The sequence below is a fragment of the Tursiops truncatus genome, chromosome X, assembly GCF_011762595.2.
Source record: "Tursiops truncatus isolate mTurTru1 chromosome X, mTurTru1.mat.Y, whole genome shotgun sequence".
NCBI lineage: Eukaryota > Metazoa > Chordata > Mammalia > Artiodactyla > Delphinidae > Tursiops > Tursiops truncatus.
In genome coordinates, this window is record NC_047055.1 from 41,161,717 (window position 1) to 41,175,733 (window position 14,017).

Sequence of the window (14,017 nt, forward strand, 5' to 3'; positions counted from 1 at the left end):
TTTCTCTTTCATTAAAGAAAGAAATTCATTAAACCCTAGAAGGCTTAATGGCCTGTCATCTCCACAGTGTGACACTTGTCCCCATGGTACAAGATAGAGCTTTAGTCATCACGTTCATGTTCTAAGCAGCAAAATGCTGGGTAGAGAGAAGGAAAGAACAGATACTTGGGACAACTGGTAGTCTCTGCTATAAGAGAAATTCCAGAACTCTGCCATGGGTGATTGCAAGGAGGATGGGGTTACCAGGAGTTGAGATAGAGAGTACAGGAAACCTGTTGGACCTTTATTATTTTTGTTTGTTTACCCAGGGTCTTTCCCTTCCCTTGGAAACAAAACCCTATTTTTTCAGGGGGAGTGCTGCTCCTCTCCTGTCCAGCCATGGAGTTCTAGTTGGTGTTTCCATTCCAAGTACCCTATCATCTCCCCAGTCTCAGTTGATTTGATTGGTTGGCATATGGGCATGTGATCTAGATCAGAACAATCAGAATCCTTCGCTTCAATTTTTTTTAAACCAACTTAAATGGGGGAAAGTATTGTGTCCCACTTTTGTGGCACAGCTTGGAGATGTGTGGCCAGGACCTATTGGTGGCCCTTTTACAACTCCAGGGAGGAAGCTTGTCTGAGAAAATGCAGTCAGCATGCAGGATGAGCTGTAAATTCCTATTAGTGTTCAAGTCTCTGGTCTTGTCCTTGAGGCCCATCCACATCCTTGCCCTTTGTATGATTATGTGAGACTTCCAATAAATTCCTTCTCGTGTTCAAGTCAAAGTTGTGTTTCTGTCACTTGCAACCAATAAAGTCCTGATTAAAGCTGTATTCTAAAAGTTAATTCTGGAATCAATGTAGATGTGCTTAGGGTTTGTGGGGGGGTGTCATAGTAAATAGTAACCAGAAGCAGAAAGATAATTTATGAGACTGTTTTAATAGTCTACATGAGAAACAATGAGAATCTGAACTAAGGGGATGTCAGTGGGTACTGTAGCTCCTGGCCAGTCTTGCCATGTCTCTTCTACACCTTGAATCAGTTGCCCATATCTACATATTGATCATCTCTACCTGGATGGAATGCAACAGGTTGCTGTTCATTTTGAGCATGTTTTCCTCTGTATCCTTGGACATAGGTATAATAGCTGCTTAAAAACTCCTCTCTGTTAATTCCAACATCTACGTCATCTTGGGGGCTAGTCTTCATTGATTACCTTTTTTCTTCGGTATGGGTCACATTTTTCTGTTTCTGATATGCCCAGTCATTTGGATTTGTCAGAGGACATGTTGTAGAGAATCTGGATTCCATTGTGTCCCTCTGAAGAGTATTGATTTTTTTGTTTTAGCAGGTGGTCAACTTGACAGAACTCAAACTCCATACTCAATTTCCCCTGCAGTAAGTACCAGCTGAAATTTCTATTTAGTTCTTTTAGTTTTATCTGAGCTATTTGGAGACTGCCCTGTGCGTGCATGGTTCAGAGGTTGGCCAGAGAGTTGGACAGAGTTTATACACAGAATTTAGGGCTCCACCTGTCAAGATCTCTCCATTCCAGTATTTTACCTCCATAGGCTCCAGCTGCTGAAATCCTGAATTCTGTCTTCCGGTAAAGACTCAGTTTTACCACCTATCCGGTGACTGATTGGGGCCTGCTCTGTGGCTAAAAGCCTTAAAAATTGGGAATCTCACCTAGTTCTAATCCTATCCTTTAACTGTAGTTTCTTTTCCAGTTTCTGCATGCTTCAGGTTGTTTGTCAGTACTTTCAGGTAGTTGTTTTTAAATATTTTGTCCAGAGTATATTGTTATATCTGAAGGAAAGGCGGCTTGATAGAAGCTACTCGGTCATTTACTGGAAGCCAGAACCTGCCTGGTCACTACTGTATAACCTGTGGCCAGTGTAGCAAGACTCTTCTAGTCAGGTAATAAGAAATTATACCCAGATTATAACCAGATTTTAGCTCTCAATGATGTGACTTGAAAAAGGCAGTTTTATAACCAGATAAGCTAAATGTGATGAAGTTTCAGGATGACAGGTTTGGAGGTATGAGAAGCTTGATAAGCCCCCACCTGGGCTTTCCCATGAGCTAAAATGAGTTCACTCTGGACAGGCAGGGTCCTGCTGCCACAAACCTGAGTGCCTGTTTCCATAAGGAGATTCACTTTTTAAATATCCCCTGTCCTGATATCTCTTAGTCACCTCATCTTTAAAAAAATTATCTGAGTTTATTGTAATAAATGTAACTTCTATATAATTCATAGATCAGAATGAGAGGCCAAGGCCCCTACCCAGTCCTCTGCCAGATCTAGTATCTGGGTTGGAGAAGAGTGGATAAATTGCAAAACTTTTTAGCAGGTTGAATGGTTGGGGATTGGTGACAAAGTATATGAGGTGGAATTAGAGGGTAGAGTTAAGGATGACTTCCGAATTTCTGCCTTGGGCATCTGGAAGGATGATCAATACAAAATAGAGGATGTAAGAAAGAGAGCAAGTTTAAGGGGGAAGATGAATTCAGCTTTGGCCATGTTTGAGGTACCTGTGGGACATCCAGTCAGAGTACATCTGAGTCTGAGGATTGGAGAGAGATCTGGGATGGAGATGTATAATGGAGAATCTCCAGTGGATAAGTGATAGATGAGGCCATAGGTCTAGATAATGTAATCAAATAGCATGTACAGGGTGAGAAGAGAACTGATAACGAAGCCCAGTAGTTAAGGGGAGAGCATAAGAAATGAGTCACTTTAGGAAACTGAGAAACAGAAAAATTAAAGACAAACAAGGAAAGGTGGTATACAAAAGTCAGGGGAGGAGAATTTCATGAAGGAGTTAGTGGTCAGTAGGGTCCAGTTCAGCAGAAAAAGCAAGCAAAGCAAGTACTGAAAAACAGGCATTGGATTTAACAACTAAGAGGTCTTTACCTCAGAAATTGCAATTTCGGTGGAGTGGCAAGGAGTGTTGCCAGATTGCAGTTTGAGGAGTGCACGGGTGTGGTAGACTTTAACATGTGTTTTCTGTTAACCATTCCTTCCAGTAATCATACTCCTGTATAGTCCCCTAGTCTTGAATCTGGTAAAGTCTCTAAATAAGTTTAACTGATAGAATGCAGGGAAGTGATGGTGCTTGACTTATGAGAGTAGGTCATAAGAAGCCTTGTAACTTTTGCCTTGGTCTTTTGGAGCTCCGAGCAATCATTTAAGAAGTCTGATCACCCTACTAGAGAGACCACATGGAAAAATTGTGAGACGACATGGAGAGAGAGAGAGAAGTCCAGCTGCACCCAGGGTTCCAGAAATCCCCACCAAGACACCAAGCATAAAGGAAACCAGAACCATCTTGGCTCCACCAGATCAACCTAGCCACCAGCTGGATGCCGCTGAGTGGCTCCAGTAGATGCCACGTGGGGCAGAAAATCTGTCCAGTAAGCCTTGCCCAAATTTCTCACCCATCCATTCATTGCAATAATAAAATGATTATTGTTTTCAGTCCCAAGTTTGCGGGTGGTTTATTACACAGCAATGTATAACTGGAACGTTGGGCATTGAAGTAATAGAGATTGTAAATGCATGTTATACTTCCAATAAGCTTGGAAAGGGAAAGATCAGATGGCAGCTGGAAGGTCTCATAAGATTGTGGTAGGATTTTTTTTTTTTTTTTATAAATTTATTTATTTATTTTTGGCTGTGTTGGGTCTTCGTTTCTGTGCGAGGGCTTTCTCTAGTTGCGGCAAGCGGGGGCCACTCTTCATCGCGGTGCACGGGCCTCTCCCATTGCGGAGCACAGGCTCCAGATGCGCAGGCTCAGTAGTTGTGGCTCACGGGCCCAGTTGCTCGGCGGCATGTGGGATCTTCCCAGACCAGGGCTCGAACCCATGTCCCCTGCACTGGCAGGCAGATTCTCAACCACTGCACCACCAGGGAAGCCCTGTGGTAGGATTTTTTTAAAGATAGTAGGGACTTGAGAATGTTTACAGCTAATGGGGCAGGAGCTAGGAGACAGAGAAGGTTGAAGATACAGGAGAGAGAGGTGATGACTGAGGCATGAGATTTCTGAGAAAGGAAGGGATGAGATCCAAAACTCCAATAGAGGAGCTGATGTTAGACATAAGGGTAGTGGGGCACTTCAATCTCTAAAACAGGAGATGTATTCCCTCCTCTGGATCTTTAAAAATCTCAGGCTTTCCCATGTACTGGACATAAGAGAGTATATGAAGGTTGGTTGGACAGTAATGGATCTCGCAAGAATTGGTTGACTGTGGTACTTTCTTTTGCTTACTCACTTTACCTAGACCAGGAAGTGACTAGAATTCATATCCTTAGTTCTATTTTTCCTGTTAACAAAGAGTTTATTCTGTGTACTGAGAATGTTGGGAGCAGGAATAGGTATTGGGCTTGAGGATAGTGATGAAGATTTGGAAGAGCTATTGTGAGAAGTGAGAGCAGGAACTGACTGAAGTTTTGTGGGAGGATTTCCAGGTGGTATTGGATTGAAAAACCACCAAAATGAGAGTGTACTGATCATTATACCCATGATATTTTCATTATCAGTTCTTAGAATACACGGCATAAGATAGAAAAGACAATCCTTGTGTGGATTCAGAGCTGATATCTTGGGGGGCAAGATTTGATGAGAGTATTGGTCAGAGAGGTAGAAGCGATTGATTGTGAGATATAGAGTAAAAAACAAGGAAATGGGAAGCCATGCTGGGAGGAAAATGGATGGATCAAGGAAGTCCTGATAAGGTTGAAGAGTTAGTGCAGTGGGGATAAGAGAGAGAATGAGCTGGAGAGACAGGAGTAAACTAAAGTTCACTGTTCAAAGAATTCTAGGTGATCACAAAGTTCAGGGTATGACCATGAAAGAAGGTCATTGGAGACAAGATGATCAAGGGAGTGACAGGCCAGGGTGTTGGATGAGTAAAAACATGGAACTTGAAATTACTTTAGGTAATGGAAAAACTTAGGAGTGGAAAAGAAGAAATTAATTGGGATGCCATAACCCTCAATGAATATAAGGGAGTGAACAGAGTTCAGAAGCTGACACAGCAAGAAGGCTGTGATGTACCTTACAGAGAAAATGCATGCATTGGATAAGCTTCATTCAGGTGTGAGTTAGTGATGTTGACTGTGAGTTCAATTTATTGATTTAACAATACGGTACATCCAGAAAAGGGAAGAGGAAATTTGCTGACCTATATGTGACGCCACTCCAGAAATCACTAAAATACCATTTGTGTGCGATGAAGCTATGGCAAAGATGGAAAAGCAGCTAAATTTGTAGGTTCATAAGATGACAGCCAAACTTTACAAAGGATAGTAAACGACTATTTTTGTGAGGCTGAGAGCCAAAGAAATTTAAGGTCATGTTACCTGGGTCAGGAAAATGTTAGACCCTTCTTGGTATTATAAAGAAACAGTGCAGGGACTTCCCTGGTGACACAGTGGTTAGGAACCCACCTGCCAATGCAGGGTACACGGGCTCGAGACCTGGTCCGGGAAGATCCCACATGCTGCGGAGCAGCTAAGCTCCTGTGCCCCAACTACTGAGCCTGTGCTCTAGAGCCCGTGAGCCACAAATACTGAGCCCGTGTGCCACAACTACCAAAGCCCATGTGCCTAGAGCCCGTGCTCCACCACAAGAGAAGCCACTGCAATGAGAAGACCGTGCACTGCAATGAAGAGTAGCCCCCACTTGTCGCAACTAGAGAAAGCCCACGTGCAGCAATGAAGATCCAATGCAGTGATAAATAAATAAATAATTTTTTTTAAAAAACAGTGCATATAATTATTTTAAGAAATATAAAATAAGGTGTCTTTAAACAGAAACACAAGTGAAACAAGGTTATATGTTGATTGGTTGATGAGAATGTGACCAGGGGCTTGCAGGAAACTTACCCTGTCTGTCTGCTAGGAGCAGTGACTCAGCATTTGCTAGTTCACTGCTCAAGGTAATTTTATTAAACATGACTACCATGTATAACAAGAATTGACGTGTATATGTGTATGTGTGTGTGTTGGAGTATTTTAATGCAAATTTCAGACATCCTAACATTTCCTTTGTAAATATTTCAGTATGTATCTCCAGCACAGTGGTTCTCCAAGTGTGATGTGGTCTAGGGACCCTGAAGACACCTGACACCTGAGACGCATTCAAAGTTCTGGGAAATCCTCCTTTTTCCCACTACATATCTCCATAAGGTTGGATTTTCTTCATACACATCAACCAAAATAACCACAATCATAACACAATGATGAAGCAAATACGAGAGTCTAGCTGTCTTGTATTATGGCAGACATTACAGGGATTTTCAAAAATATAAAATATTTCTAAATTAGTTTTTGTTTTGGAAAATAGTTATTTTAATAAAATATGTTGTTTATGTTAACATGTGGGTTTATTATTATTTAATGAATTACTAAATGTTTTTAGATATTTTAAGTTTTGATTTTGAATATAGTAAACATTGGTAGATCTATAACCTATATAAGCAAAAGTCTTTAGGGTCTAAAAACATAGTAGTGATCTTTTTTTTTTTTTAGTAGGATCTTTTTTTACCATGTGCATGTAATTTTATTTTAAACTGTATTATAAAAAAGCTGTCAGAATTTTAAAAAGAAGCACTAGTGCACTTCCTTTGAGCACATGTTTGCAAAACTTGCCAAAAGGAAAAGGAATTTTTAAACTACTCCAGCTATGCATGAAAAGGAACTAGCACAGAATGATTCTAGTAATTAAAGTCACCAAGGCTACTTTTTGAAACTCTGGAAATCCCACAGTAGCTTTTTAAAGAAACCTTTTTGTTTTTATTTATTTTTTTAAAACATTTTAATGCTACATTTTATATACTTTTATTTATTATTATTATTTCCTGGCCACGAGGCATGTGGGATCTTAGTTCCCTGACCAAAGATTGAACCCACGCCCCCTGCATTGGAAGCCTGGAGTCTTAACCACTGGACCACCAGCGAAGTCCCCCTTTTTGTTTTCAAATAATTATGGCCTCACAGGAAGTTGCAGAAGCAGTGCTGAGAGGCTCAAGTGCCTGTCACCAAGCTTCCCCCAATGACAGTATCTTATGTAATTACCATAAAATATCAAGTCCAGGAAATTGATATTGGTACAGTATTGTTAACTGGACTACAGACCATATTCAGTTGTCATCACTTTTTACACGCATTCATTTTCATGAGTGCATGTAGCTCTATACAGTTTTACCCCATGTATAGATTTGTGTAACAACCACCACAGTCAAGATATAAAACTGTTCAGGGCTTCCCTGGTGGCGCAGTGGTTGAGAGTCCGCCTGCGGATGCAGGGGGCACGGGTTCGTGCCCCGGTCCGGGAGGATCCCACATGCCGCGGAGCAGCTGGGCCCATGAGCCATGGCCGCTGAGCCTGCGCGTCCGAAGCCTGTGCTCCACAACGGGAGAGGCCACAACAGTGAGAGGCCCGCGTACCGCAAAAAAAAAAAAAAAGATCTGGGGGGGGAGCTGTGAGACAGGTGTCATGGAAACCAAGGAAAGATAGTATCTAGAAGGAGGGAGATAATGCAAAAGAAGGTCATTCAATGGCTAGTTTCTCCTGACAAAAGACTCATTTCATCTCTTAGCGTCTAATGAGACTGAAGGGAAAAAGGAAGGGAGAAAACCCATAATCTTAAATGAAGGCTATCAGACACAAAATTATTTAAAAGCTTGCTTTTGGCTATAGCCCTCAGACTGATCTGAATGCCCAGGTCTCCCATCTCTTCCAAATAGGGAAAATACATACTTCCCAAATAAGGAAAAGCCAATGTCACACAAATTGAAATAAAATATCGGGCATGCATCATTTTGTGAAATAAAAATTTAGACAACTTCAAGTTTATATGACATAGAGAAGGACTAGGGGCGGGAAGAAAAAGGAATGAATTAGAAGATTTCAAAGCAGTGGTCTATACTGAACCCCCGAGCTAACTCCAGTGAAAAGGAAGGCCCTGGTAGGTGTAGCATTTATTTATTTTTCTTTTTACTCTACCTGGTCCCAGAAAGAAATTATGACAGCATAAACTTTATTTGGGTAAATCATTCAACAAGTGTTTATAGGGTAAAATTGAGAAAAGGTGAGCAGAAAGAGTAATATTTTAATCTAGGATAAATGAGTAGGCAGATTCCCTCCAAGGGTAGATTTAGAGAAGGTTACAAAGGAGGCTACAAACCTGCAAGAGTCAGAGAATGTTGGGCGCCCCTGTGGCTTTGGGGGCCTGACTGGAGCTACCTCCTGCCCAGGCAGGCGGGAGGGGTCCCCGTTTGGCTCCAGAGAGATGGAGGTGGCTGCCAGGCGCCCAGAAGTGCCCCAGAGGGATGCAAGGAGTGGGCCTCTTGAGCCTTTGCTCCTGGCCAGTTCTCAGCTAAAGGGTCCAAGGCAGAGGAACTCTCCCAGCCTCCTTCTGGCCATGAGAGTTAAGGAGCTGAGGCTTAAGGCACATCTGGACTGCTGGGGGTGGGGGAGGGGTGGAGGCAGAGCACAGGAGACTGTGCTCCACCCGCTCCACCTAGAGAGACTGTGGCTGAGGTGGATTGTAAGGTCAGTTGTGGAGTCATGGACAGAGCAGGAGGAAGAACCAGGGAGGAGCTTAAGGGGGGCGATTCTGGAAGGAGAAGCGCTTCAAGGCAGGTTCTGAGTGCGGCAGCCCAGGGAAGCCTGCAGTGGGCTTCTTGCAGTGCCTGGCTCCTAGCCCTCCCTCAGTGCCTCAGCCTGGGGGACCCCCCCTTTGTTTCTATTGAACAGGCTAGCGTAATTAGAGCCTCAACACCCCTCTCCTCTTGGGACCACACAGCCCAGGGTTCTGTGTGAAACTTCTGGGTCTGCAGTTCCTACCAGGCTTTCTGTCGATCTAGATGTGAGTCCCAACCATCATGCCCTGTCCCCCTCTCCCCGCCTCCTCTACCCACACAGCTTCCTGTTCCTCTCCTCCACACACCATCCCCCGCACAGCACACCCTGTCCTCTCACCCCTAGTTCCTTCCTAACAAACTCCCTCAGGTCTGCATTCATTTCACTCCACACCCTGACTTAAATGAAATCATCCCCCTACCAACCTTGTCCTGTTCACAAGGATAGGAACTAATGATATATCTACAAAGAACATGGGACCCTCAAGGACTGAGGTCATTTCAGTCATTTTTAAAAATCATCTCCAATCTGAAGCCATGAAATGGGGCAGGATCAGGTGTCCAGGAAGGTGTCTCCCCTATTAATGCCCTCAGTTCTGAAAGGCTATGTGGGCTTTCTGGCTTTCTAATTCCCGTTTTCACATGCCCTGGCATCCAGATTGCTTTTCATCTTTCCCTGGTGATTCCCATTTCTTAGGTCAGAGGGAGGTTAGCTGGGAGTCCTTGGGCTTCTGGTGTCCCCTAGCATGTAGCTAGGGTAAGGCTTGGGCCGTGCCAAGCCTCCTGGTACTGAACTCTCATAAGTAGCTGCTTTCTCTGTAATTGGAGAGGAGCCAGAGGGTAGTGTCAACCCAAAGGACAGTCTTGTTGTTGCTACCAGGTGGTGTCCAGAAGCAGTAGTAGCAGCAATCTAGGGAATCTGCACAGGGAAGGGAGAGCCACCCCTTTCCAAAGTGAACAGGAATGGAGCCCCTGAAATACCCATTTCTCATTTTTGCTCCCAGCCCTGTCCTGTCATCAGATTTCTCAAGGTGCATTAGCTAAGAAAGCATTGGGGCATTATTAACTAGTGGGTGCAAATTTGACTCTGTGATATAGGAGGAAGGTCAGTTGTGATAAGGGACTCTTTGCGAGATAGCTCCTTTCAGCTTCTCTTTTCCTCATCTTAAAATGAGGTTGATAAACCACCACTTCACAGTATGAGCTTCCCCCATTTATAGTTTCTATATGTAGTTTTCTTATTATTTTCCTTCTATGTTCCTAAAAGTAATATCACACATAGAGACAGTAAACTTGATGATTATATATATTAATTGACATAAAAATCCACAACATAGTTTGGTGAAAAAATACACAGAATAGAAAAGCACTTACATTTGATCACTTTTATCTATTATCTATCTAGGTACACAGGAATAGGGAAATATCGAGAAGGACATTTATCCAAGGACTGACAATGGTTATACAAGGATGGAGAGTTTCAGGTAATTTTTACTTTAGTTTTGTATTTTCATTCATTTTTTGAAGGTTTAACAATGACTTATACTCCTTTCACAAAAAGAATAAAGTCATCAAGGAAATAGACACACACACAGAATAGATCCTTAGGCAGATGGAGGGGGGAGCAGGGACAGAGGTCAGGCTGTCCTCTCCATTTTGCTGGTATTCACAACCTCTTCTTCCCCAATGAAAGTCACTTTGTGGATTAATTCATGCACCTAGAATCCTCCCCCACCCCTCCCCTGTTTTCCCCATCACCAGTCTCTGAATACAGTTAAGGGTTCACTTAGGGCAGGGTCTAGCTCCTTACTGTGGCTCAGAGAGGTCACTGTGTTCACCAGGGACCTCTTTCGACTTCTTCTCCTCTGTGTGTGTCAGATCCTGCAGGGTGATGATCACATTCTCAAACACCTGGGCCTTGTTGCTCTCATTGTCACAGGTTTCCTTTGAGTGGTCCTCATCACCACAGTATGAACAGCGGACTGTATATTTTCTCTTCCTGCCTCTACGTATATCTCCAGGACCATCATTCTTATATGCAGAACCACCACTGGTAGAAGGAGATTGAGCCTGAGAACTGTTTAGGGAATTGATGATCAGTATTTGAGCCTGAAGTCTGGCCCTGACTCTGAGGGGAGGGGCACCTATGGATGTAAGTGGAGGGTTCTGAGACTCCACCAGGATCACATACTCATCTGAGTCATTGAGGGTATCATCTACCTCTATCACGTCGCAATCAGCAGTGCTGATGGCTATTGGCTGGGAGCCCTGAAATGCCACAGGGCTTGCTGCCCTCTCCATGATTAGCTCAGATCTTTTGGGCCGCTTCCGTTTCATAAAAGTGTCATCCCAATCCTCTTCCTCCCTTATCATCTTGATTAACTCCAGGAAATTGGGAAGCCGCTCCAGATCATTTGCATACATCCTGAGAAGATGCTTCAGCCTGAAGCGCAGGTCCCCATTCAACTCAGCCCCTAAAAGGAGCTGATGCAGGCGAGTCTGGTTTGTACCTTTCTCAGCTATGATCCCTGCCTGAATAGCATTCTGGAGCTGCATCTCTAAATGGATCACATAAAGGGAGGTTTTCTCCCCTTGTGCCTGCAAAGTGTTAAAAAATTTACCATGGGCAGTGACACTGCTTTCAGAATCCCCAAACACCAATTTCATGGTGCGCAAGAAATCTGCCACACTTAGGTTGGGGTTGGCCGCCTGCAGCAAACGCATGACCTCCCGCGCGGGGCCCCTAAGGGTTTTCATCAAGCGCTTGAGTTTTTCCTCCTCAGACATATTCCAATCTGGCAGGGCCCCATTGACTTGGATCAGCCAGTTTTCAAAGGTTTCTTCCCCTTGGGCTGGCACCACCCTCCCCGAGAACAACTTCATGTTTCTTTCTGCCATATTGACCCTTAAAGGACCAAGACTCCTCCCTAGGGACTTCAATATGGAATGGGCCCAAGGTGGCAAGGGTGTGTTCTGCCGCCGGCTATTACCCACACGTGCAATGATGCTAGCCATGATGGACGATGATCGTCTATCTGAATATAACAAAATGCTCAGGCTTTTTAGAAAAGCCTAATCTGCAGGAGAAATCCCCAAAGCAAAGTTCCTGGGCTCTGCCTTCCTTCTATCTCAGTAGGAACTGTAAAGAAAAGGGGGTGGGAAAGGTCAGTAAGGTAGTAGACTGCAGGAAAGCAGTCTGCGGTCGCTTTCTTTACCTTCCTGAACGCCCTGAGGCACATTTTCCATTTGTCCACTGCCTGGAAAATATCCTGCAGGAAACCGGCAATTACAACCTTCAGGAGCTAATGGGTGTCCCCATGCTAGCAGGGTGCTTTTCAGAGCTACAACCATCCCCTCCTGCCAGGCCTCCACGTGGGAGAGCAACTGTTGCTTAGAATTCTAGGTGAAATAGTCAGTGTGTGGAGCCGATATTGGGCTCTCAAAATAGAGTGCAATGGTCTAAGTCTCACAGATTTGTGGTAGCAAGTAAGATCTCCATTAAATTCATGGTCTCACGTCTCAACCACATCCCCTTCTCAAAGTTTGCCCTGTTATTTCTCAAGATTCTTATATGAGCTCAGAAACAAGTGCGGGCCTTCATTTCACGTTCAGTCTCTGCAACAGGTGCCTCCGTGAGAAAGCTCGATTCCGAGGTAGGTCTACCTCTGTCCATATGAGGTTGCAGATCCCAGTCCTCAGGACCATCACGGAGGGCAGGGCAGGGAAGGGAAGAAGCAGTCTCACCCCTCATCCTGCTCCCTCGACCTCTCCTCCGCTGTAGCCAGACGGAAAATTCCCTCTCCCACCTTGTGAATACAAGCCAAAGCGACTTCCCCACACCCCACTCCGGGAAATCGTTGGCCTACCAGCTCCGCAATCAGCCGCACAGAATTCAAGTTCGGATTCGGCTTTGATGGCCTGCCACGGAGAAAGGGAATGGGAGTTGGACACGCACACCCACATATCCCTCACCAGGAAGGACCAGGAGATGCAAAGAGGATTCAAGGCAGACAGCTTGCGATTCCCCCCACCCTTCCCGCCCCATTACTACCCCCTGAAAACGCCCTCCCGCCAATCCTGGCAAATCCTACCCATTCGGCAGCATCCAGTGGAACCCACCTCCTTCCTCAGCGCAGCGGGGCCGCGGCAGTGCTCCTTCCCCTGCCTCGCAGTCCCCGATTCCGCAAACGGGGAGCCGCCCAGTCCTGATGGGGCTTTACTCTCTCCTCTCTCCGGGCCTGGCAATCGCGCCCCTTTTCTTTACCTGTGTTGGGCTGGTGGACAGCCCATGCTCCGGCGTGGACAGCTGTGGATGCCGCCTGCCGGTCACCGTGGCCCTGCAGGGGAAAAAGATGACGCCTCCTAAGCAGCCAAGTGACCCGGAGCCGCCAGACAGAGCCGCTTCGCCCAGCTAAGGGTAGCCGAGTCGAGGCAGCGCGGTTCCCAAGGCAGCAGCGGCCGCCCCCGCCCACCCGCTGAGCCCTCCCAGCAGCCGCCGCTTCTTTTAGCCTCTGCCCATTGAGACAAAAGAGCAAGATGAGTCGGGCGGCGCGGCCAATCAACGGGGCGAGGGGGCGGCCTCCCCGCGCAGCCTCCTGCCCGAGGCCATTGCTAGCAAAAGGGGGGAGACGGTCGGCTGGGGCTGCGGCACACAGGCGCGGGAGCCGGTGCGGTGTCAAGTCCAGCTCGGACTCTCGGACTGGGCCGATTTGCATTTTACCCGTGAGTTTGCTGCTTCCCCCTCGCTTCCTTTCTCCTTCTCCCCTTACACCTCTGTGGTCCTCCGCGCTTTGAGACCGGATGCCTTCAACACGAGGTGGGACAGAAATCAAGTGAACAATAAGAGTTCCTCACCTTTGTATAGGGGGAAGGGATGAAAATCATTTACTGAGCGCTTTCTGCGTGCAAACGCGCTTGCACGGACATCTCATTTATTCGTCTCAGCAGCCTTGTGAAGGAGTAGCAGTATGCCCATTTAACAGAGAGGGGACTTAAGCATCCAGTCACTATGGTTAGGAAATGCAGAGCTACTAGCTCACACCCAAGTCGACTTGACTGATTTCAAAGGCTGCCCCTTGTAAACACTCCTCTCTACTCTCAGATTGAGGGTTAGTTGAGAAAAGCCAAAGCCAAAGTGGAGATGGGAAGGCCCACTTGGAACTACTATATAGAACTGGTGAGCAAGGACTATCATCTCCATTTTGCAGATGAGGAAACAGTCATAGAAAGGTTAGGCGTCTTGCCCGACATCATACAGCAAGTAAGTATCAGCATCCGGTTTTACACCCAAGTCTGTTCTCCAGATGCCAACGATTTGCCCCGCTTAGCTGCCTTGGCGGCATTTTTAAGCGGGTGGTCTTAAACCAGCTCAACAGCAGTCTTGG

At 45.5% G+C, this 14,017-nt stretch overlaps 1 protein-coding gene across 2 annotated transcripts; it reads right to left on the minus strand.

Moving 5' to 3' along the window:
* Positions 1–9,924: 9,924 nt before the first annotated feature.
* On the minus strand, positions 9,925–13,047 carry ZCCHC18 (zinc finger CCHC-type containing 18). 2 transcript variants are annotated; one of them, XM_033849727.2, is made up of 3 exons: positions 12,753–13,047; positions 12,500–12,551; positions 9,925–11,772 (listed from the first exon to the last, which is right to left on the minus strand). In XM_033849727.2, exon 3 carries the CDS (start codon positions 11,646–11,648, stop codon positions 10,440–10,442), a length of 1,209 nt encoding a protein of 402 aa, XP_033705618.1. In that variant the 5' UTR covers positions 11,649–11,772; positions 12,500–12,551; positions 12,753–13,047; the 3' UTR covers positions 9,925–10,439. The 2 variants fall into 2 exon arrangements, with proteins under 2 accessions (XP_033705618.1, XP_033705617.1); XM_033849726.2 differs by having other exon boundaries at positions 9,925–12,551.
* Between the last annotated feature and the right edge of the window lie 970 nt (positions 13,048–14,017).

Excerpts from the sequence above, each read along its gene's own strand:
- ZCCHC18 (XM_033849727.2), bottom strand. The coding sequence starts at position 11,648 with ATGGCTAGCATCATTGCACGTGTGGGTAATAGCCGGCGGCAGAACACA.